This window comes from Pollachius pollachius, assembly GCF_949987615.1.
Source record: "Pollachius pollachius genome assembly, chromosome: 13".
NCBI classification, from domain to species: Eukaryota; Metazoa; Chordata; class Actinopteri; order Gadiformes; family Gadidae; genus Pollachius; species Pollachius pollachius.
In genome coordinates, this window is record NC_136946.1 from 18294546 (window position 1) to 18320633 (window position 26088).

General features: G+C 47.7%; 2 protein-coding genes across 4 annotated transcripts in view; both read left to right on the top strand.

Moving 5' to 3' along the window:
* The window catches only part of trappc9 (trafficking protein particle complex subunit 9), a 145539-nt gene extending 130453 nt beyond the window's left edge, over positions 1-15086 (top strand). For all 3 annotated transcript variants that reach the window (XM_079749804.1, XM_079749806.1, XM_079749805.1), the window contains 2 exons: positions 13043-13266; positions 14368-15086. In XM_079749804.1, the coding sequence (XP_079605930.1) occupies positions 13043-13266; positions 14368-14556 (413 nt within the window). In that variant the 3' untranslated portion in view covers positions 14557-15086. The remainder of the gene's footprint in view (positions 1-13042; positions 13267-14367) is intronic.
* Positions 15087-22465: 7379 nt separating this feature from the next.
* kcnk9 (potassium channel, subfamily K, member 9) overlaps positions 22466-26088 on the top strand; it is a gene marked incomplete at both ends in the record, with an annotated part of 27072 nt that continues 23449 nt past the window's right edge. Inside the window, one exon of the mRNA XM_079749404.1 lies at positions 22466-23096. Within this exon, the coding sequence (XP_079605530.1) occupies positions 22466-23096 (631 nt within the window). The remainder of the gene's footprint in view (positions 23097-26088) is intronic.

Sequence of the window (26088 nt, forward strand, 5' to 3'; positions counted from 1 at the left end):
GGGTACCCCTGTCTCAAACCAAGGCCACCCCCGCCTGCCGCGCCGCGGTGACCCGCGATGGGATAGGGTTAGGGATTCCCACGTTGGACGGATCAGCGGCCGGGTTGAGTCGACCTCCTGACGCAGGGAGGACCTGGCGGGATCTGTGTTTCAATAGAGATTATGATCCCCTTTGTGGATTCAACATTGAGGCGGCTACTCTTAATGAAGTCTAAAAGTGGATCATCAAAGGATCACAACTCTTCTCTGTTTTGGCACCGCTGTGCCAAAACACCTGACATCGGCCCCCTGCCGATGTCAGGACCGCAGAGTCGCTCACCAGCTTCCGCAAAAGACTCAAGACTCACCTGTTCAGAGTTCACCTAGAGTCTGCATAGCCACCATCTCCCACCCCTCCTAATTATTGTATGTTGTACGTCCTGGCACTTAATGTACGCACTTATTGTATGACATACGTAAGTAAAGTATTAAGTTGTATAGCATCTTATCCTAGCTATCTTTGTTGTATTCTGGGAATGGGTTAACCTAGCGATTGTTAGTGCTTTTCCTTTGGTACTATAAACATCCTTACTGTACCGACAGCGATATATTGTTTCAACTTCTTCTTGTAAATGTACTTCTTGTAAGTCGCCTTGGATGAAAACGTCTGCTGAATGCCCTAAATGTAAATTTAAATGTAAATGAAGTCAGAAAATATAACTGTGTTTGACTATACTGGCGGGCAGCAGGTTGTCAGCATGTAAAAGCTTGACCTCCCCATTATATAGAGAACTATGCATTGCAATGAGCAGGAGGAACATTAAAAGCATGGTATGAATATACCAATGCAACCGATGGAGGAATAGCCTACGTGTCCTTACTGGAGCACTGCAGTCTTTACATATTACCAACCTTTTCTTGCTGGGACTTGATGACTTCATGCACACACATACATACAGTACATACACACAGCATACCCATACACACACACACACACTTACACACACACACGCACACGCACACACACACACACACAGCAGACACAGCAGACACAGCACACACACACACACACACACACACAGCAGACACAGCACACACAGTGCACCCAGCGCACCCATGCTATCAAACAAAGATAAATTAGACCTACGTTATGTTAGTTAGTTGTTCATGGATCTTTTTTCTAATGGTGCCGCGCTCAATATAAACCTTTCTCAAACGTAATGACCACTTTGTTTACAAAGTAATATGGAGGATCTCGGTGGAGCACACTTGTTATGAGCTACTAGGCTCTGCGGAGCAAGGTTTAATCAGAGGGCATTAGTTGCATTGGCACCAAAGGCACTTGGCTCTTCGATACAGTCCTGTTAAGGCGAACTGAATGGCTTTACCTGATTGCCAATGGCTGGTATGAGCTGGGCATTGATTACTGACGCTGCATGTTGGGCCAACTAATAACCTTGGGAGTAGGTTTGCTGTCTATCGCCATTTTGATATCTGGTGCCGACAGCTCATTACCTGAGCCCTTCCAATCCGGTCAATTTACCCGGAAATCCATGCATCTCATCAGCTCCCGCTGTCGTTTTCTTCTCTTCTCCTTTGGGATACGTGGCGTTGAGGAGGAGCACATTGTTATTCCCTCAGGGAGATCAGGCGCTGAGGCGATGCCAACACACCTGTAGGTGGATGGATGTGATATACAGGTGTGTCATTTATAATGTTAATCCTTCTCCACGAGGCAACACTGTGCCCACACAGAGCCCGTCTGTTTACTCCCCCCTTTCTTCTCCCCGTGCCTCTTCTTTATCCTCGTCAACCGCCTTCCACGGTGGCTACGTACGGGAGTCGTGACCATATTGCCTTCTAGAAAATGTGAAATAAACATGCGTGCCACCTCTTAGTATCTCTCCTACGCAGGTGTCGAGGGAGATTGGCAGGTCCGGTTGAGCCACCTTGTTATTTGCATATATTACAGAATGTTGTCTTGGCTGCGGGCCCACCTCCTGCTCCTCTGGTTCATGCCTGGGAAATCCTTGTGCGTTTCAACCTCCCACTCCATGACAGGCACACATGCAGCACAAGGAATAGGGGGGTGGGAAGTAATGATAGGTGCATCTCCCCCCCCCCCCCCCAGTCGTTTCAGGCTAACATAAGGAGGATGCGCTAAGCTTAGAGTTATAAAATCTGTATATGTTTATTTTTTTAGGTGCTGCAGTAATATTATGTCATACTTATTTGCACAAGCAATGCTTTTTGACAAGGGTCCAAAACTAACTTTAAGAACTGTGTTTTTTTTACCTGCGGGTGGTTGAAAATTCGACTGGACAAGCAATTGCGCTGGATTGTTTTACTTGAAAAATGGTTAAGTCTTGGCTGGCGACAGATGTTAATTTAGGGCCCTGTTCTTGGCGATTCAACGCCGAAAACAAAAATAACTGTGGAATTCATAATGTTGCGGAGAAAGGTCAACATTATCTCTTTTGCAAGCATTTCCATGCTGATGCTAATTTGGTGTCAAAATATCTTAAAATCTTAAAAAGCTACTGTGTACTCTGTGGCCCATAGAAGCTTGTAACACTACGCACAAAATCCAATGTGTTGTAACAGGTGGACTGCTGCATACTGAACCTCCTCTGTCTCATTATAGAGGCCACTTCACCCACACCACTACGTCCCTGCTCTACTCGCGAGCATTCCCTGCCCATTTGATTGTATCTTTAAAAATGGATGCAGTGCCAGCTCTGCTCTGCCCCCCACAGTCTCCCCACCTGGGCTAGCCTCCTCCGCCAGCGGCCCGGTCCTTCCAGTGGCCGTTCCCTTTAATTATCCTCAATTTGGATGTCCGCTAAACAACTCAATTAGCCGAGTTACAATGTGTCCCTTGACCTCAATTGGCACAAAGATGTGATCAGGCACAAAAAGGCATGATTTATTGTAACCTTTTTTTCCTGAGGTAAATATATTCAATTTGTGTTGCATCCAGGGAAGCAAAGTCAAAGCTACGATGCAGGAAGGGTTGGGGCCTGGGGAGGGCTGGCAGGTACATGGGTTTTACGGTACAGCATATGACCGCGCTCATGGGACGGCCATGTCATGTGGTACGAGGTTCTCTCTTTCTCGGTGCAGAGCTGGTTGATGAGTTGGACTCGGCTGTGGTCCTCAAACAAGCCTCCTCCTCAGCCCACGTGGGGGTGGCTCAGGCGGTAGAGCAGGTTGGCTGGTAACCAGAAGGTTGCTGGTTCGATCCCCAGCTCCTCCCAGCTCCCAGAGTGTCGAGGCGATCATTAGAAACCTCAACCTAACTGCTCCCGACGAGCTGGCTGTCGCTTCGCATGGTTGACACCTCTGTCGGCGTGTGAAGGTTTGAATGAATGGGTGAATGTCAGGTAATGATGTAAAGCGCTGGGGCGCCCTGGTGGTTCACCGGGTAGAGCGGGTAGCACTAAGGCCCAGTCCTTACCTCAGCGGCCCGGGTTTTATTCCTGCCCGTGGTCCAATGCTGCTGATGTCTTCCCCACTCTCTCCCATACCTTCCTGACTTACTCAATAAAATACAATACTACTTATACAATAAAAAGAATAAGTCCTTCAAAAAATAAATCGTTAAAATAAATAATATTGTAACGCACTTTGAGTGGCCACTGGTTGGAAAAGCACTATATAAATGCAGTCCATTTGTCAATCCATTTACCACTGGAGGCCACAGCTGTCCGCTGCTACGCTGGGCCAGCAGGGGGGCAGTGGTCTGACCGGTTGTCTGACGCTGGCTTTGGTTTTCTGTTCTCTTGTGATGATGTTAGACCGGAGAAAGCTAGGTGGAGTCCTTTCAGTGCAGCCCTTGTCCATACGCTCAATCAAGTGGCCACACACACACACACACACACACACACACACACACACACACCCACACACACAAACCGTCTGGCTTGGTCAAATATTTGTCGGGCGATAAAGGCTTTTGCGTTCCATCGAAACCGTCCTCGCCAACAGAGATAGTGCACTCACTCCACACGTGTGGGGCATTTTGGGTTTTTCTTCTCGTGGTTGGGTTTTTCATTTTAATTTTTCCGCAGAGTAGATATTGGGCTTAGCGCAGGAGAGCATCAGCCACTTGTGTTTGGCTGAGTGACTTCTCTATGTTTGGGTTTGTCTATTCGGCACAAAAATGGTTTTCCATCAGTCTCCTTCAACGACTCAAAAAGCCACCACTACCAGAATATCTTTTATTAACATATCATTACTATGATAACGTCAAAAGGAATCTATATTTTTACTTGTTCCTCCAGAGACCCCAATAATGCGTCTAAGTGAATGCAGACGGGTTGTCTTACATGGTCGCAATGTACTATTTAGCAAGTGTAATGAGCTACGGTGCATCTGGGGTTGTGTCTTATACCCTGTTCATACAAGAGCGGGGCAGTATCCAATTAATTATAATGATATATCTCTCTGCCTTTTAGGCCCAAAACTCTGGCAATAAAAAAAAACACAACTCTCCGATTTAATCAGATGTGTTCTGTTCAAAAGGGAAGTAATTAGAGAGAGGACTGTAAAAGAGTTTGATGTTCAACCGGCTATGACAAAGTGTCCTCACCTCTGTCGAGAGATGGCTTTGGAGATCCACTGGGAGATACAAGGATGATGGTGGTGGTGGGCCTTCACTGACCTGAGGATTTCTAAGTGACTGCATAATACAACAGCCACAACGTACCCCAGAGACTTAATGAAAGCTCTTTTTAAAGCTTCAGTTCTTGGCTTGAAGAGGGAGTGGGCTAAGTGCAGCTGGTGTGAAACATACATTAACCTTCCCCTGGAGCAGCCCCTAAAATCTATGCTTCATGTTTCAGGTTCATAGCCGTCCATAACACACACCGTTTGGAAATGGCTGTAGTTACTTTAGGTATGTGTGGGTTTTAATGTACTTATATGCAGAGGACTATCTATTTATTTTATATTTATACTTTTTACCTGTACATATATATGACTTTTTATCGACTCATATTAAATGCAGTGTTCTTTGGAAATGAGTTGCGCTTAATGCTATTCTTTTAAGAATTATCTCAAACATATCCATGTCTCATATTTTTCAGAAGCAGTATTTAAGATTCATTTTTCTTCCCTCTCCGTTTCCCTCGTCAAGGACATTCCCTGATATTGTCTTAGGGAGAAGCTGCGTCACGTTGCAGTGTGATTATAATGAAGTTAAACAAAGTGGCCCCTCCCCACTCTCTCCTCTTCCCACGATGCTGAATCATTAAATAGATGTCTATTTCAAACCTATCATGTCTTGCAAACATGCAGTGCCTTTATACACACCAATGTAGGGGAAACAGTGGCATATTTCTGTGCGTGACGTGCCTATGAATTGACTCTTCAGCAGAAATGGAAAAGAGGGCTGTGTGCAGGGCTTACAGCTCCCGGGTCTCATCAGAATGGCATCTGATTGTCGACGTAGAAATCCTCATACACCCCTTCCAACGTAATGGCACATATAGAAACCAGGGCTTTAAGGAGCAATTCTATGCAATTGAAATGTAAGAAGAAATATTCTTGATTGATTATATGCTCTATTTATTGTAATGGATTCCGACAAGGGTGAACGACAGTGAAAGAATCCCGGCAAGCCCACAATATTTCACCACTATAACGACTATCACTGGAGTAATAATCACCTATTACCTCCTCCACGTCCTGTCCCAAGTCCTCGCTACCTCCTCATAGCTCAGTCTAAACCAGCCTTCCCCCTCCCCCCTCTACTCTCCTGGTGAACCTGCGACGCCAAAGGAACAAAAAATGATTCCGGTAAAGATAGCTCAAGTCAAGCTCACCATTTTTATTTTTTTTATCAAGATAGATTTAGATAGACTTCACTGCGGCCCAGAGAAGGAAAAACTCCCCGTCATCATCCTCATCATCATCCTCCAGCCATCAAGACTTATTAACATCAGGAGTGGTGTGAGGTGATGACTCAGCAGATATTTTAGGCCAGACGACGGCCCGGTCCCACCACCGCCCGCGTCCCACCTGACATTACTCAAAGTCACTGGGTTGGGACCGACCAACCACGGGTCATGTAATGAGATTTTCGCCCTTACTTAAGACGCTATAACATGTAACCGCAGAATAAATCGAGTTTGGGCCCGTTGGAAGCCGTGTGTGTGTGTGTGTGTGTGTGTGTATGTGTGTGTGTGTGTGTGTGTGTTCTTCACACATAGGTGTGGAGGACCAACTGTTAGTTTTACCAGAGATCAGTGCAGCACCAGGCATTGAGACGTGGATCTATAGGCTCGTTTGGTCTCTATGGTCGGACAAGGGGAACGCAAAGTCAGGCCGCGGACAGACCAGCCTCAGAACAGGGCAGGGGTTCAGCTCAAGCTAGGTCAGGCGTCCAGCCTAGCCAGCCAAAAGACATCTATCCCTTTAACGTTTTGAACTGATAAAACACGTCATTTGGTTTTGAAATTGAAGAAAGCTGCTGACATTTGTATTCCATCACTTTTTCAAAACGTCAAACAAAGCCCTAATCGGAGAGGTGCGTTGTGGGAAGACCCAGGACTGCCTGGGTAAAACAACCCTGCTTTGCTCGTTGAGCGTGTCGTATTCAAAGAGGAGGATCTGAGTTAGTCTGCTACGCTCAGGCTGGTCTGCTACACTCAGGCTAGTCTGCTACGCTCAGGCAAGGCTGCTACGCTCAGGCTAGTCTGCTACGCTCAGGTTAGTCTGCTACGCTCAGGCAAGGCTGCTACGCTCAGGCTAGCTGCTACGCTCAGGCAAGGCTGCTACGCTCAGGCAAGGCTGCTACGCTCAGGCTAGTCTGCTACGCTCAGGCTAGTCTGCTACGCTCAGGCTAGTCTGCTACTCTCAGGCAAGGCTGCTATGCTCAGGCTAGCTGCTTTGCTCAGGCTAGTCTGCTACGCTCAGGCTAGCTGCTACGCTCAAGCTAGGCTGCTACGCTCAGGCTAGGCTGCTAAGCTCAGGCTAGCTGCTTTGCTCAGGCTAGGCTGCTACGCTCAGGCTAGCTGCTTTGCTCAGGCTAGTCTGCTACGCTCAGGCTAGCTGCTTTGCTCAGACTAGTCTGCTACGCTCAGGCTAGTCTGCTACGCTCAGGCTAGCTGCGGCGCCCAGGCTAGTCTGCTACACTCAGACTAGTCTGCTACGCTCAGGCTAGTCTTCTACGCTCAGGCTAGCTGCTGCGCTCAGCTCAACCGGAATGCGTTGGCAGACGCGGATCCTAAAAGCGCTTTGTTTCAATCGTGTTCTTCAAAGAGTGATGTTGTTCCAGAACCTTCTCTATGCCCTACTCCATTTTTGATCAGTCCCCATCAGGACCGGTGAGGGGAGAAAAGAACCTGTACTGTTTTATATGTGTGATTCTACACAGAGCCCTTGGCTATTTGTTGGTGCTGGTGAGCATGTGTTAATATTAATGCATTCATTATACACACCTTACTAGATCATTAATTATTGCTGTGCTCTCCCTCTGACCTGCTAGTTCACCCTTTAGCCAAAGGAAACACTAACCTGATTCACAGCTGTTGCAACACAGGTTCTTTATGTGTGTGTGTGTGTGTGTTTGTGTGTGTGCCTGTGTGTGTCAGAGCACACTTGCTGTATCGGGTAAAAGAGGCAGATTAAAGTATATTGAACAGGTGCTAAATCATGACCATTCATTATTTAACAGCAAACTGTGAGTTGTTTCCCCAGCCAAGCGTATTGAAGAATAACCAAACGGTGGATTCAAATCACACAAAGCACCCTTTGAAACAAGCAATGTTTTGTGGTTTGAATGGAAAAACTACAGCCGCTGAGGATCGCTCTCACTTGGGCCAATCGGAATCAATCTATCGCCATACCCATGATTAGGGCTGTACCCGAATGCTTCCTTCTGAGTTCTCAGTTGCTTTCTTCGAAGGACGAGAAAATTATATTATACGTTTTTCTAGCAACATTCGTAGCCTCAAGAAGGGGAAATGTGACGTTATGCGCAAAGTGTCATGCTATAGATGTAACCTTATGTGCTACGACGACCACACTGGCTAGCTTTTTTGGAAAGAAGCGACATCTACGACAGGCAAGAAGGGACATTCCGTCGGTGGAAAATATCGCAAATAAGCTTAGCTTAAGGTGACATCAACATCTGCTGCACATCAAACAAGCCTCCAGATGGACTGTGATTAGGCAGGGTGCTCATAAACGAGGCCGGGGACGTAATATATGCCCATTAAGGCTCATTTTGTTTGTTTTCCATCAGGATTGACTGTGTGTCCCGTTGTACATACGCTACAAATAAGTGGAGCGCTTACCGTAAAGCAAATCACAATAAAGCCAGCGCTACCGTGCCGCAGCGATTAAATAAATAAAAGACGCTCACATGTTTCCCTTCAGCGGGACGTGGGGCGGAGAGAGACACGAGCACAGCCAGCCATAGCCCCACTCCTCCCCCTGCAGGGTCTGTGCGCTGTGTCCGCACGCAACGTGGACACGCACGCGTTCCTGGAAGGGAAAGGAACCACAGGAACAGAGAGAGTGGTTGTTATTGGAATGATTATACAGGGAGGGGGGGAGGCGCGTGAGATGGCTTATGGGGGGCAGGGGGGGGGGGTGTATCGGAGACCGCGGGTTATTTTTAGAACGGCAGCGGCACGCGGCACAACCTTTTTATTACATTTTTCTTCACATCATCATCTTCCAGCTCCTCTGTCGAAGCGTTGAGCTGGGGGGCCCCCACCTCCTCTGAAGCGGAGCCAACCTGTCCCCTCCGCGCCCCGCATGGCTCCCCTCCAGGCCTCTGTTCAGTCCTTCCCCTCTCCCTCCTGCTGGAGCACACAGTGCACAGTACAGCTGACACGGTGGCTCGCACACCATAAATAACTACAAACACCATGACGCCCGGCCCCCCGCAGCACGGAGCCCGCACTGTGGCGGCGTTTGATTAGCATTAGCCCACAGCGCAGTGGTGGCGATGGGGAGCGAGACGGGCCAAAGCATCGGCAGGACTTTCACTTTGTGAAGCGGGGGGGTTGCAGGTCGCACCGCAGCAGAAGGCCTTTTGATGTCACTTTAGCCAGATCTAATGAAGACATGTCTGTTTTGCGTTAGTCCTCGTTTGGCTGTTTAACGGGGCCTCGTGTGAAGAACAGGACTGAACTGAGGCTCTGACTGGTCGATATGTTTGGCACGCTGAGGCTAGGAGAGATGAAGATGCTTTTGAATGAAGAAAGTTATTTTTTCATTAAGTTTTTTATGAGAGAGAGAGAGAGACGCTCTCCCTTTAATCTCTGGCTTCCAAACTGACACTGGATGGAGGTGTGTCGAGCGCTTCGGCTCTCGCCTGTTAGGAGCCGGGGCCAGAGCCCGGTTGCCGTGGCGACGCCTGCCGCAGTGCTTTGCCTCCGCAGAGCGCGGCTGGTCTGGCAGCTGCTCTGCTGTATGCGAACATTAAAGCCAACCTGCTCTCAAGACCCACAGCCGTCCTGGCTAAATGTGTTACACAACACACACACACACACACACACGTTACACCTCCCGTTAGCTTTTCAAATGAATACAATCTGCCTTATCACCTCTGGTCACAAAGGCTGCAGAAATGCATGTTACAGCCTCGTATCCTGCCAGTACCAGACCACACACGCACACACACACACACACACACACACACACACACACACATCTGGAACCCTCTAACCCACCAGTCTGCTGCCGTTGACCTAGCTCTGAGCTTTGCTGTCTGCTTGATAAGCAGCTCTTACACCCCGACATGTGTGTGAGTGAGAGGGAAGATCATTGAGTTTAAATCTGGGGGCCAATCTGCCCTCATCTAATCGGTCTCTCTCCTCGAGAAGTGGCCCATGGGGCCTGATGGGAACCAGGGGCCCTTCAAATAATGGTCCCCCACCCTGTCTGTTTCTTCACCACACCCTCCACACTGCCCCCATCCTTAACAGGAATCAAAAGCTAGAAGCTAACCTTTGTTGAGAGAGAGAGAGAGAGAGAGAGCGAGAGGATCATATTGACACAGAACGATAAAGGTCAAGATGATAGCCCGTATGTTGTAGCACTTTCACCGGAGACTCTGGGACAGGAGTGGGTAAGAACCCAGTCCCTGCTCAGAGCACTGAGTGGAAAAATAATGTCTCATAACATAAGGTATCAGTCTCTTTAGACCCTCTTTCTTCCCTATTCGGTCGATCGCAGTGAATTATGGGATGTCTTTACTGTGATTGTCTGTCTTGGTTTCGGTGGAGTACGTAGAATGAACCCTATTGCCTTTGACAGGGTTTGAAGAGGCTAGTCAAACCCAGGTGTGCTGTGAATAAAAGCACAAAGCCATGCCATATTGACGCAGAGCCAGTTCAGTGTGTGTGTGTATGTGTGTGTTTGTGTGCAACTGACAATTTTCTTTACTTTTATCTGCATACATATTTATCTTTACCCCTTTCATATGCCCCCATGTAGACTAGCTATAATTCACGCATCTCCTAGCAACCAGACATTGAAGAAACTAAATATAACTACCTGGGAAGGTGGCGTGTGAGACTGTGAGGCCCAGCTGACTATGACATCACACTGTGTGTGTGTTTGTGTGAGTGTGTGTGTGTGCGTGCGTGCGTGTGTCCCTCCACACACACTGTAGCGCCCCTTGTTTCTGAAGCGAATGCTACATGGGTCTGGATCAACTTGGTTCAGTAACGATCAGCCACATGTGGATGCCATTGTTGTAGTCCACTCCATTGTTGTAGTCCACTCCATTGTTGTAGTCCACTCCATTGTTGTAGTCCACTCCATTTTTGTAGTCCACTCCATTGTTGTAGTCCACTCCATTGTTGTAGTCCACTACCTCGTCCACACACAGCATACAATCACACAGGTCGTCACTCAGGTTTTCTCATGGATTTGCTTCATTTGTTTATCGTCGCCACTAGGATGTTCTGTGCCACACTCATGATCAAAGTCCTGTTCCCTCTGGTTGTGATCAGAATGGCTGTGTCGCAGCGTGTCTGCACATTCCGAAAAAAAGCGGGCGCCTTTGTGTTGTTGCTGTCGTTGCTCTCGTCTTCCCCTCCCCCGGCGTATCCTTTACCTCCACCGCTACTGTTGTCATGAACACTTTGTCTGCCCGGCGCAGACGCAGTCCCACCGCTGGTTATTCTGGGATGTCGTTACTGTATTTGGAGTGCGGAGTTCCACCCCTAGCGCAGACTAGAGCAGCGATGTGGTGCTGAATGTCACCCTCCTGTTGCTCCAGGCCCCCCGGGGCCCCTCGCTCTCCCACTGCCACAGCGGTCACCATGCTCGCACGCCCACCCTGGTTCTCTCTCTCTCTCTCTCTCGCTCTCTCTCTCTCGCTCTCTCCTCAACCTCCACCCCCTCACCCAGCCGACACGGGACAGCACCCTGACCCCATTCATGTCCGCCGCGGGCAGGGCCGCCACTTAGAATGTGTACCTCACATGCACACGCACGCATGCACACACGCACCGGGACAGTCCTCTCCCCACCGCCACAGCGTCCGGTTGGCTCCAGTAGAGGCTCCTTCCAGTCCCCACTCGTAGGAGGGAAGCACCAATAGTCCGGTCCATGTTGTTTGTGAGGCCACTCGATCCTGGTTCCAGCTGCGCCAGGCCCCCCTACATCGTGACCTCTGAGCGGCTTAGTGCAAAGCAGAAGACCCCCTGCTGTCCTGGAGGGTTAGGAGGGCAACAGGTGCCGTAAGAAATAATAAAATACCAAAAAAGTCAATGATAATCCATGAGAAAATCACCGAAACTCATGTTTGGTGAAATGGATACTGGAATGGCAGAATTAGTAGGGAGAAGGGTGGATATAGCGTGCGGTGACACATTAGCCGCTAATAAATTTGGCTGGCTAGGTGTTTGTGTGTGTCGGAGAGTGTTCGTGTGTGTGTTTGCGTGTAGGTGTGTGTGAAGGTGTTTGTTTGTGTGAGAAAGCGTACATTTGTGTGTTTGTGTGTATGTGTTTCTTTACGCGCGCGCGCGCGCGTGTGTGTAGGACCAGGTCCTACACACACACACACAGGGGTTGGGCAGGGGGGCTCCAGGCGACTTTGGGCATCGTTGTTGAGACGGACGATGATATGAATGTTGCGTGCAATGGTCAGCGTGTTTTTATTGATGCAACTAGCCGTTTGTGAGTATGCAAACCACAGGAAGAAATGTCTTTCACACGAATCAGACAAAACGTTGGGTTTACCGTCCTGAAGACAAGGTTTAAGACGTTTGCTTGGTCAAATCTCTTATTTGCATGTTCAGCCATGCTAATCTCCCTGTGGTTGGACAAGCTCCTCTAACCCTCGCTATCTCGCTCTGTTGTTCTCTTTCCCCCTCCCACCCCGGTCTCTCTCTCTCTCTCTCTCGCTCTCTCCTTCCCCCACCCGTCTCTGTCTCTCTCCCTAAGTCTCTCTCCATTTTCCCCTCCCACTCATCTCTCTGTTGTTCTCTCTTTCTTCCTCTTTTTTTCGTCTTATCGTCTCTCCCTCTTTCTCTCTCTCTTTTTCTCTCTGTCAGGTCAATTCAATTCAAAGGGCTCTTTTGGCAGCATGGGAAATGTACATTGTTGTTTGCATTGCCAAAGCACGTCAGATTAGCATAAACGAGAAATATTTATAAAGGTATACCATTTAACAATGTCAAAATGTATAGCTATACAGAGGTATACCATAATATTGGATTGTTTAATTCCAGGTTGCTTAATAGCAATAAGTGGTTATTCTCTCTCTCGCTCTTTGTCTCTGTTTCTGTCTCTGTCTATTCCTCTCTCTCTCTCTCTCTCTCTCTCGCTCTAATTGCCATTTTAATTGACCTAAGCTCTAAAGCACTTTGGTCATCCCTGGTTGATTTTGAAAATCTCTCTTTAAACAAACTGTCTTGACTGTCTCTCTCTCTCTCTCCTTTGTTATTTTCAAATGGAACGCGTTTCAATGTCTGCCTCCATTGACGTGGTCAAGGAGTTATTAACCTTAAGTTACGAACCTGATGCAAACAACAAGTTCAAAACATCCCAAACCTCTCTCTCCCCCTTCCCCCCTACCCCTCTCCCCACCATTCAGACGTGGCGGTGAGCGGGAAGCCATGTGACTGTGACGTGGTGGCCCAGTGCCGGGTGGGCGAGGCGGTGGAGCTGGAGGTGAGGCTGACCAACCGCAGCCAGGGCACGGTGGGGCCCTTCGCGCTGACCGCCGTCCCCTGCCAGGACTACCAGAACGGCGTGCTGAACCACGAGCTGCAGGACGCCGTCACCTTCATCGGCTCCAACACCTTCCACATCGACGCCGTGAGTGCTGGTGGCCTGGTGTCTTCCACTTCCTGTTATCACGTGTGTCCGTGGATACCTATTGTTATTGTTGGAATTATTGTTTTTGTTGTTGGTGTGCCCGTATCTCGGCGGTGGAATGGTGGAAAGTTTGATGGGTTTGATCTAACATTTAGAAGGGATTTTGGATTAAATGGCAGTTCAAGAGGTGCACATAGAGGGCACGTCCCTTAACATTTGTAAAAAGTCGATATCTCATTCCATAATGTCACTGTGAGTAATTCCTCATAAGCGCAATACACCACTTTGCCTATAGGGGGAAATCCCTGGGGGAGATATAGTTGCTTCCAGGAGTAATGACATATCATATTTTATAGATATTTTCTCACTCATATTCAGAATAATGCAGTAATCCCCAGGCATTGTTTTGCTGAGTCTGCTCAAGATGGAAAGGAATGGGGAAAGAAAAATAACAAATAACAATAAGAAAATAAGGGTGAAAAATACTAAAAACTTAAAGTACAGCAAGCCTATAAAGAATATTGAAAAACATAGACAGAAGTAACCATAAAAAGATATGTGTCTGAGGGGCAATGGGGGAGACAAGCATTTACTGTCTAATGGTGTCATGGGGAAACCAAAGGAATGTTAAAAAATATACTGTGCATGTTTATCACAAGTAAGCAAAGTAGTGTTATTATAATCTAAGCAAATGGCCCAAGGCCACCAGACCACCAATCAAAAACCTCGGCCTCACCACACCTATGTTCCACCTCGACCAGACGGTTTGTCACTCCGAACATTGACCAGACAATCCCTCATCCGACACTCGCCACCCTAGCCCAGTCCGGGTGGTCTGTTTAGATTTACATTTAGGGCATTTAGCAGACGCTTTCATCCAAAGCTACTTACAACGTTTTATACACACATTGAGACACCGACGGCGGAGTCAACCATGCAAGGCGACCAGCTCAACAGGAGCGGTTAGGGTTAAGTGTCTTGCTCACAGCCACCTTGACACTCTAGGAAGAGGCGGGGATCAAACCAGCAACCCTCCGGGTACAAGTCAAACTGCGCTACCTGCTGAGCTAAGCCGCCCTGTATCTCGTGCTGTCCCTCCAGGTGCAGCCCCAGGAGAAGGCAGTGTGCGCGGGTGCGTTGCTCTTCCTTTGCACCGGGGACTTCTACCTCAACATCCGCTTCCAGGACGACTCTAGCAGCAGCGGCGGGCGGGAGCTGCCCCTCTCCTGGTTCTGCCTGCCCAGCGTCCACATCAAGGCGCTGGACACCCCGCCCGAGGCCGGGGCCTGAGGGGGCCCCCAGGGGCCCGAGGCAGGCGGGGCTCCATCGCAGCATGCTAGAGGAGGTTGTTATGTTCTGTAAAAGCCTTGTTATGGCAGTCTCATGTAAATACTGCCTTGTTGAAGGGTGTTTATGTGTGTGCACATAAAGAAGAATCCTATAAATGTGTTTAGCGTCGTTTCAGTGGAAGGGCCCGAGTGAGCGCTGCTTACCACAGGTCGGAGCCCTCTTGAATGTTTGTTTCCACCGGTTTACGCTGAGGTTTTATCTGGAGGCAAAACCACTTGCTAAATGACCTTTGTTTTACATAAGGGTTGAATGAGTAATATTGCCCTTTTGCATCAGCGAAAACACTTTCTCCGTGGAGAAAGTGTGCTCACGGGCAATAAAACTTCTTCAGGAGGCAGACGGAAAAACAACCAAATGTGCTGAATACCGCAATGAAAATATTCTTCACCCTCATTATTCACCACAGAGGATAACTCAACTGTTGGAATTGGCGCATCATTTGTAAATAAATGCTTGAAAAAATAAATAAAGGCAACCTTGGTTTATTTCCAATATCAATGTAATATCAGTACACCACCACCACCACCACCACCACCCTGAGGGTAGGTTATAATTGTTAGATTATGCGCTGCTGGTTTCCCCGTACGTTGCGCAGGGCGGCTCTGGTTACCAGATGGTGCTGGAGGAGGGATCGTAGGGACAGACGGGCCGTCTCATCCCTCTGGCCTGGGTTAGGCCCCAGCACACAGACGGGCACTCCTGTCCAAGAGCAGCCTTTGTCTTCGGGATGAGACGGTAAACCCAGGTCCTGACCCGCCCCCCCCCCGTGCTCACTGAAGACCTGACCCTGGTGTCCTGGCACGTACACCCAGCCTGGCTCTCGTAGCAACATGGCCCCCCCCTAATCGTCCCCCATCTCTAGTCGGGTAGTTCCATCACTCCTCCTCCCCCCCCCACGGTGATACCCGGTGTGTGGTGAGCGTTGTGGGGGAACCAGGGTGGGCATCACCCAGCAGCATGGTAGATGAGCTGTCATCTCCTCGCTACTCACCATGTTATGTGCCTTGGAGAAAAACAAACGATATATGAATGCAGTGATTTATTATTCTTAACTGTGCTCCAGAAACAGCTCCGTTGCACACCAACAGAGGGGCGAAGGGGCTCATAAAAACTCAAAGAAAACCCATGTACACAGTGACTCACGGAGGGCAGCGTCGGCCATGGATGGATGGCTGGCTGCAGATGAAGGGGCTTTGGACACAAGGGGGCTGCTTGACAACATTGGGTGTGCAACCACGAAAATACACTCCCACCACACCTCTGTGGTGACCTCGATGAGGGGTGATGATGTATGTGGATGACATAATGCCACAATGATGCCACGAGGAGAGGTGAAACTCAAAATACTGTTTATTTTATGAATGCTTGTATGGTATGTCATCACCTATGTAATACAATGGACCTTATTCTTTCCAGCATATGCCATTGAATCATCGGACAGAAAAAGGTCGGCCTATATACCTCCCCAGTTGTATATAGGCCGACCCCATACCTCCTCCAATATAGATCTTTGGAGGGACATGGCTTAAAAAGGATGGGAACCCCCAGCATTATTGTTAAAAGTTTAAAGCTACATTTTGAAAGACAATGTCCATGGAAGATTGGAGGTGAGGCCAGACTCATCGTTCCCAGGTCAGACGGTAGATATAATCTCTGTTCTCAACGCCATTGTGAGGATTTTAGTCCTTCTGTCAGGCTCATTGGCTGCTTTGACCCAGTGTCCTCCAATGCCTTTGGTGTAACCCATTTTCTTTAAAAAGCACTTCATAAAATTGACTCAACGCAAGCCTCCAGTACCACCAAAAAATATTCCAGAGTGCGACTGGTGCAGAATCGTAGAATCGTAATGTTTGTACTTAAATGGGAGCCTGCAATGTAAGTCTCGCCAGATGGGTTGACTTGATTCTACTTCAAGGCGGTGGAAGTGGCTTTCAATTAATTTCAGGAACGAGACATCAAATGTGCCTGAAATTATTTTTTTTATTCTTTTTTGGTTTCCTCTGAAAAGCAAAGAATGATTGTCTATCGAGATCAGATTATACATGGCTCAGACACATTCCACATTTAGAGTTTTTAATTAAAAAATGAAGGCCAATTCAAGCAATACTTGGCCTACATATAAAACAGTATAATAAACACGGGGCAAGTTTACAGTACCATGGTAAAATAATCTTGTATCCAGCCTAACCTCTCTTTCCTAAATAAGTTATTTAAAGAAATCTCATCCACTTTTACTCCCATCTTAATCTCATCTTCTACAAAGATTTACATTATGCAGCTGATTCTGTGGGAGCTGTCCTCTATGTTATTGCCAAGACAGACTGTGTGTGTGTGTGTGTGTGTGTGTGCGTGCAGATAATCAAATGAATTCCTAGTGCCTGTGAGCAGGTTGTTGCTATATGAGGAGGAATACCATTCCTCACATGTGCATGTATTAATCCATTACACAAAATCAACACACACATACTCCTTTCCAATTAGTGCTCTTCCCCACTGCCGCAGGAACATCAGGCATTAAGTTGCTCGCTAATGCTTTTCCGCTCTGCCGTTGAGGCAGCTTCTCCTTTGTTTGTCACATGAGAGGGAAGACGGCAGACTACCCGTGCTATGGAAACATTTGATCCTATCGCCTTTTATAGAGTCATGAAATGGACAGTCTGACCTCAGCTAACTTCATTCAAGTTTCATTTTTATTATCTGTTTTGGCCGAGAGACAGAAGTGTGTTTCTGTCTGTGTGTCTGTATGTGTAATCTTCCTTGCCTATGAGGGTGCTTGAGTGTAGGTCTGTGTGTGTGTGTGTTTGAATGCGCTTCTCTGCCTCTATATGAGGATGTTTGTCCATGCTTGTGCCGGTGGGTGTGTGTGTGTGTGTGTGTGTGTGTGTGTGTGTGTGTGTGTGTGTGTGTGTGTGTGTGTGTGTGTGAGTGTGCAAAAGAATGCCTTGCCAGACAAAGGTGCTGAGAAATGCTCTTCTGCGTTCTTGGCTGTAGTTTCGTCACCTAACGGATATGACCTGCAAATAACACTAAACCATGTGTCTTAACAAGAAAGCTATCTGCAGCAACACACATGCACACACGCACACATAAACACACACACACAGTGAAAAAAAACAGATTCATTTTTACGTAACCTTGAGACTTTAGGGTGAATACCTAACCAGGCCAAAATGACTCCTATTCAGCTTCATGCTGTAGATTTTCTTGTATCTCTTCTGTTTTAACCTAATAAGGTTGTATATTTGGACAGAATTTAAAACAAATAGCAATGTTTAATCCCCATTTCCCTTTTACTTGTGTTTTCTTAAAGGGAGTCGGTAGCTGCTCATTAAACACAATGCTTCAATGCATAATAAAGTCTTGCAAAAACAATCCAAGCTACCCTCTAACCCCACCACAACATTCATCATAAAAAACTGCTACACAACACTGGTTCTGAAACAAAATTCTGGGGAGATAATCAGTGGCACATCATCTCTACTCACACTGATCTAAAAGGAGACTGGAGCAGAAAATAGCAGAAAGTAACACCTCCCCACTCCAGAGTGTCATGTACACGCCGGGAATTATTCAGAAAGCTAAAACCAGCTGAAAATCAGCCAGCCAGTGATAACCAGCACCATTTATTTTCCATGTTTTATTTATTAAAAACATCTACAATCACCTCACACTGTTTGCTATACAACACATGAAGAGCAATGTATCCTGTTGACCACCAAGTTTTGTCCACTAAGAATAATAACGACGTGAATCATAGTAAAGATGTAACAGAATGCTGTTAAAGTGAAAGCAAATGTAAAAACAGAAAAGAAACCACGAAGCATCAGGAAGCTAAGCGTCTCTCTATGGGGGAAGGAAGAGCTATGCGTCGCCGCAGACCGCGTCCGCTCCTCATCGTAAAGCTTACAATCCCACCAACACGTGCTCTGTGTCATCACCATGGCGACTCAACCAAAAAGCTGCCATGATTGAACTTCACCGCCGCGCACGTTCTCTCTCCACCAGCGCAGTGCGATCTCGCAGCGCGTGGGCTGAGCAGAAAGTTAGCGCGGGAGAAGTGAGGAGGAGAGTGGCTAATTATGGCGCGCAGGTTAAATATAGCGCTCAGGCTATAAGGAGTCAGACGCCGTTGATTAGGGAAGCAGATAGCCTACCTTTAATAACTTGTAGCAGGCTTAAGCCTTATATGACATATCTTAGTTTTAATACAATGTCATTGTTGACCCCTATGAGGTCCTACCTCATAGGGGTCAACAATGATGTCGTATTTAAACTATGATATGTCATATAACTCTTAATAGTATCGTAAATTCAACTTACGGTCATGTAAATAAGTATTGAAATGTCTAGCGGCTTCTGGACACTAATTTGAAATATTTGTAAATGTATTCTTGACAGAGTGCAGCATACAGGGCATGTTTAGCATGTGAAGGGGCTAAGTTGTAGTAACTATTGGCATTGCAGCCCCCACAGGCTCTGGCTGAGCAGAACAGTGCCCTTTACTCCCTCATATGTTCCCTTTAGTAGGCCTCAGATATATGTCAGATATATCCATTTATCAAATCAAATAGTAGTTATTTCATGTAATATGTGTGTGTTGAGTGCTGTTGTAGTGCTATAGGCATTTTGTTTCATCAACAATAGACTGTTGTACACAGTTGGATGTTACTATCCTAAATGTGGATATATGCTAAAACACATTTTTTGATGTGAAAATGAGTGGGTTCTCTCATGCCCTCTCTTTGGCAGTGTGTTATCAGGCTATCCAAACAAGGTTGTTTTAACATATGCATAATTTACTTGCTCATTCAACTGCAGTTAATTTTAAATTAATCCTTAACATATAAACAATGGCCCAGCAACAATGGCCAAGGAATTCTGCTTACCAACCCCTTTTTTACTTTCTGTATTAATGTTGAGATTGTCGCAAAGAAAATAAATGCAAACCTGTTTTTCTGTTCATATCATTATTATGTGTTGAGGTAGTAGCCAGAACCATTAGCCTCCTACTGCAGTCTTTTTTAATACGACTTCTATATTATAATTGACTCCATATCCATCAAGCCTGTGTCATTAAAGAGACACATATCCCCCCCCCCCCTCTTTCCCTGGAGGGGTTTAAGGGATAAAGGGGGACCTTCACAAAACAGTTCAGTTCTTCTTCCTTCCCTGTAAACGCCTCTTCCCTTCAATGGCAATAAACAGAGGAAAGGTGCGTCGCCTCAGCATGTAACCAGCAGGTGACCAGGTAGCCCTATCAGCCCTTCAGAGGTTGTGCAGTAGCATGCGTTTGTCACACGTGAGTTATCTAATGCAAATGGAAAGACCTTTGCATAGGAGTCCCGGTGACACAGACAGAGGAAACACAGGTGTGGCTCATAACACTGATGATGGCCTGCTCCTTTGATGTAGGGGAACAGGTAGCAGACGCCTTTTCACTGGTTAAATCTACTTCCTGTGCCCTGGTACATCAAAGGAACACACCTGTGATTGACGTAGGGTGATGTAATATGAAAACTATATCAACAATGTAAAGAGACACAACAAATTGATTCACCTAAGCATCTCTCTATTGGGGAAGGAAGCCATACACAGCCACTTGGGAATTGACTAAACTCTTTGACTCCATGCCCGGTTATCAATGTTAACCGGACATGGGTCTCTGCATTATACTTGCTTTATATTATTCACCTAGAAAATCACCTTAATTTATTAAGGAAGCAAATAATCGACTATAGGCTTATTTAATCCCCTCATATATTAACACTAAGGAGGAATTAGGGTTTTCATTTTAAATGAGTGAATCATCGAAATGGAAAAAACAATGCAGGGATTAAAAAATATACTTGCTTAATTGACAATACAGTATGACAATGCTAATGATAATGTCGTTGTTTATACTGCAGCCTCTTTTAAAACCACCATTAAAGGTGTGGACCATTTTTATTTTATTTTTTCAAATACATATTTTTGAGATTTAATTATATTATTTAGTATGGAGTGTCAATCAAATGAAGTGGTTTGATGTTAACAGTTCATGGATTCAATGAAACAGAGATGCTGCTGCACAGTGCACGCGCCAGTCACACAGAGGAGATGGCGAGAGAATGGCGTAAAAACGTTGATGCGTAACAGTTGATCGCACCATTTACGCAATCAAATAAAAATACATAAACTGCATTGTATCTTTTTGTGTCCACGTTTGTTTGTATCTAGGCATATACAGAATATGTAACCTCGGGAATTGGATTTTTGCGTTGATCAAACGCGCTCCCGGCGCGCAACAGTCCTCTTCAGCACCCTGGACAGCGCCTCGCCGAGAGACTGCGCCTGGCTTTCACACACCCACACGCACACACACACACACACGCACGCACGCACGCACGCACGCACACGCGCGCGCGCGTGTGGTGGCTTCAAATGGCGTCCATATGAGTCAGAGTAAACTCCTCTATGCCTAAATGAGTGGGAGTGGTCATTGTAGGAGAGAGCGACCCAAATGTGTGTGTGTGTGTGTGTGTGTGTGTGTGTGTGTGTGTGTGTGTGTGTGTGTGTGTGTGTGTGTGTGTGTGTGTGTGTGTGTGTGCGCGCGCGTGCGTGCGTGTGTGTGTGTGGTAGGGGGGATGGGGGGATGGGGGAGAGGGTGGCACGCAGTCAGATTTTGCCGGGTGACGAGCTAGGGTGAGTGCTTCCAAAAATAGTCAGGAACGCTAGAGAGAAAGAGACACAGGGAGAGAAAAGGAGAGAGAGAGAGAGAGAGAGAGAGAGAGAGAGAGAGAGAGAGAGACAGAGAGAGAGAGAGAGAGAGAGAGAGAGAGAGAGAGAGAAAGAGAGAGAGGGAGAGAGAGATCAAGAAAGGATGAAAATAACGCCAAGGACGCGTGAGTTGCATCGTGAAACTTGTTAACGCAGAGAGACAATACAGAAGGCAGGGGGCAACCAGCGACCACCCACCCCCACAGCACCCGGAACGTGCTGTGCAACACACCGTTTATTTTGTATTTTTACGCACGCATGCATGCATGCATGCAACAGGCGACCCAATGGGTTCTACACGTGAACTAAAGGGTCCGGGTCGGGCCCCGGGGGGCCAATGTGGTTGCGGAGCGTTAAAGGACCCCGTAATGACCTTTTGATGAGTCTTTTTTCTTCTTTTTTGATGTTGCTCAGAATTGAAGAGGAGAAGACATCTGCAGGTGAAGTGGACTGATGGGATGTTTCAATATGAAGTCACAGTGAACATCTGGGGATCAGGGGATCTGTCGGCGCAGCTTTCGTGTTGGATTGACCTGAAAAATATGAAGTTGTTAACAGAAGGAAAAAGGGAAAGATAAGGGAGTGTGACTGGAACCTGCCTCCTGAGTACCCTTCTTCTTCCCGGTTTCCCGGTAACGCTCACGTCTTCCCGTCCACTCAGCGGTTCGCGGTCCGAGATGACGACCCCTCGGCGAGGGACGCTTCCCGATCTCAGAGAGAGAGAGAGGGAGAGAAGTTCCGATGGGTGTGTGTCTTGAGACAATGGATGCCATGCAGCACGACCAGCCGGACCTCTCGGATATATTCAACAGGGTCTTGTGAAACTTGAGAGTGGGACACGCGCGGGGAAACGCTTTTTCCGCTCGGAGGGTCTTTTCCACTCGGAGGGTCTTTTCCACTCGGAGGGTCTTTTCCTTCCCATCCACGGCTTCGTTGCACCTGACACACCAGTAAATTGCAGAGCACGTGCATCCAACTAAACCATAACAGAAGCTGGATCTCATTTTCTTCCCCCAGCTTTTGGTCAATCATTCCTGGGCACTGGAAGGCGGCTGACCACCGAGGGAACGGGGACCGAGGGAACCTCTTGTTGATGGCACTTCGCGCAGGGGGGACTTGGTTTGGGCAGGTTGTGCGCAGGGTCTCTCGTCTGCAGGGCTCGTGGTCCAGACGCTCCAGCAGCCTGTTGTGTCTGTCCCCGAATCCGGAGCACCCCGACCCCTGCTGCTACTACCGCGACCACCGCACCAGACTCCAGACACACCACCATCACCGTCTCCTCCACCACCAACAGAAGTACGCACAACCACCACCATCACCAGCGGCAGCAGCAGCCTGCGTGTGCACCTCCAGACGCCGCCGACGTTTCCCCGACTGCTGCGTCCGCTTCCCGGGAGAGCTGAGGGGACATGCGCCTCTCACTCGCCGGTTCCCGGTGGCCATGAAGCGGCAGAACGTGCGGACGCTGTCCCTGATCGTCTGCACGTTCACCTACCTGCTGGTGGGCGCCGCGGTGTTCGACGCCCTGGAGTCCGAGTACGAGATGCGGGAGAAGGAACAACTGGAGGCGGAGGAGAAGCGGCTCCAGGGCAAGTACAACATCAGCGACGAGGATTACCGCCAGCTGGAGACCATCATCATGGAGGCAGAGCCGCACCGCGCCGGGGTGCAGTGGAAGTTCGCCGGCTCCTTTTACTTCGCGATCACGGTGATCACCACGATAGGTGAGTCCCTCAGGGGGTCATGTCGGGGGGGGGGGGGGGGGGGGGGTTAAGGTCAAGCCAGTGCAGTAAGCGTGTGTTATTGTGTGGTGTTGCTTTTCATGCTCACTGAGTGCCAAACGGAACAGGAGCCGGGGCAAAGTTACCCAACAACGTGTTGCTGCAGCAGCAGCCCGGGCCCCTATGGAGGGGCAGAGTTTCTTATAGCGCCAGCTGTTAGTGCAATAATAAACCAGGAGCAGGTTGATGGTGTACTTCTGAGGAGCAAGCAAGGTGCATGTTGTTCTAGCCGAAGCCTAACTGGGATATATGACCCGTTTTTTGATCCAACAAGTGGCCTTACCCTGAGAACAAAAAAAAGAAGAAATCGTTATATTATTCTTTGTTGCTTCGCTGCTTGGACTTTGGAGACTGTCGTGTTGAAACGTGACCGGAGAACATCTGCTTCTGCACGCCTACACTTCCACCTTCCACTGTGAGGCTTGCGTAATCCCGTTGGATGAGGCGGAGTGTTGGAGGCCCTGCGCCCCGGCGCTCTGCACGAGGGACCATGCGTGCAGCATGCAGAGCCGTCGCAACTCAAGTCAATATTGCAAGAAGCATATTGAATATATATCTATTCAATATGTATAATATGTATATATTAAAAATAAGTAAATTCTGGAACCGGTAATGCAACCACCTGCAAATTATTTTGTGAAATATATATTACTTTTAACAAGATGATAGGCCTCCCAACCTTTAAAAGGTTGAAGCGGGGACACAGTGCGGAACAATTGCTACTGATTGATTTAGAATCGTAGTGGCCAGGATATAAGGGATACTAGATATACTCAACGCGGATCTCCTGATAATCATTTTACGGTATGATATTTCCATCGCAGAAGCGGTGTCTTCAAAGTGACGCCCCGTGGTCTGTTGCTCGGTTCTGAGTCGCCGCGTGGTGCTGCAGGGACAGCTCCTCTCAGGCTGTGGAGATTTGCGTGCGTTTCATGTGTGAATGTACAAATACAGGTGTGCGTGCCCGCGCGCGCACACACACACACACACACACACACACACACACACACACACACACACACACACACACACACACACACACACACACACACACACACATACAAACACACACACTCAAACATACAAAAACACACACATACAAAAACACACACACATACACACACAGCACAACAAAAAACACACAGAACACAGCACAACAAAATCCAACGGTACTGTGCATAAAGAAGCATTGAGTAGAGTCAGGTGGAAATATCATGTGGGGGGGGGGGGGAGAGAGAGAGAGCGAGAGAGAGAGTGCGAGAGGGAGAGAGAGAGAGAGAGAGAGAGAGAGAGAGAGAGAGAATAATTAAGCAACAGGTGGAATGTGGCCTATTAGGAAAACAAGAGACTATAACAGGCAACTACTGTGCTCACGCCCCATTTTTTTTTTTGTAGTACATGACACCACTGTAGCATTGATGTTGTGTATTAACAGTGTGTGTGTGTGTGTGTGGGGGGGGGTCAGGTGGGAGGGTTCCTATGAGCGCAGTGGAGGACTTGAGGACTCCTTACTGCACAGGGATACTTACTGCACTCAGCCTCACTCCTCACATCAATGTCCAAGAAGCCCTTGACTGGCTGGGTTACAGTGGGGCTTTCTACCTTGTTGTGTTTACGGCTACAAGCATCATGCTGGTGTTGATGCTGAAGAGGATGATTGACTGAGTGTTTCATCCGCCTCCCTCCTCCCCCTTCCATGCCCCCACAGTCATCGGAAGGAGTGGAAAATGATTGTACATTTACAGGAAAAAACACCAATTGGGATATAAATATCTTTGCCAACATTTGAAGATATCAGTCTCATTGTAATGGATACTAGTCTATACTGTGTGTGATGTTAAGATCAGTTCTGTTCTTCTTCTTGCCTCTAGACCTTAGTGTGTTGCGGCCATGTTGGAATTCATCTATTTATCAGTTTTTCCACCGATCTATCGATCGATCAGTCAGTCACTCCATCCATCTATTTATATTTATTTATATATACATAACACACATATATATATATTTATGGTCACGCAGCATTTCACAGCCTCACACAAAAGTGTGTGTGTGTGTTTGTGTGTTTTTGTGTCCCCCCCCCCCCCCGGAGCCCGGACAAGTGTGTGGGGGCCGGTCCCTAGGGGCCCGTTCTGCAGGGGCCGGGGCCGCTGCCTTTAACCAACCGGAGCGCTCAAGAGTGAAAGCGCAAGGGTTGCCATGCCGATCTCCTCAGCCAACCGCCGACTAAACTGCCAGACAAAACAAACACGCAGTGTGTTTACCGAGTACCGCGGGACCGGTGATTCTGCCCGTGTGACGCTGCGTGACGCCGTAAAGCGGCTGCGATGTGAGAGTTTCACAGAGAGGAAGCAGAAGAGAGCAAGGTTTTGAAACTAAACAATGAACAATAAAACCTTCCCTCTCTCTCCGCTCCCTCACTCCCAAAGCTCATCCTCGATTGAGAATCGAGAATCGCATTATAACGCATCTTTGATTGACAGGTGAGATGTATTCCCCGAAACCAATCAGGGAAAAGACGCCTGATTGGTCAGAAATTATGCGGGAGCGCTTTAAAATCTAAACTGACTCGTAAGGAATCAGGTGGTCAGCTAGTTAGAGATCTTCTCACAGCACCTGATAGCTGACAGCTGACTAAGGAATCCTCAAATGATGCTCTTAAATCTCACTTTCAGCTGGACCATGTGTAACTATAAGTATCTAGGATGTGCGTTCCAGTCGACGGTGCTGTACTGCTGTGTCATTTGTTCCTGTCCTCTCGGGTCCGATAGAAGGGGCCAGATGGCCTTGGCAATGCAGGTTTTTGGACTCGAGCTGACCACTTTGGCTGTCCATTGTGTCGCATTCATTCTCGCTCTTCTCTCTCTCTCTCTCTCTCTCTCTCTCTCTCTCTTTCTCTCTGTCTCCACAACGCTAAACGACATCTTCATCCCCCGCA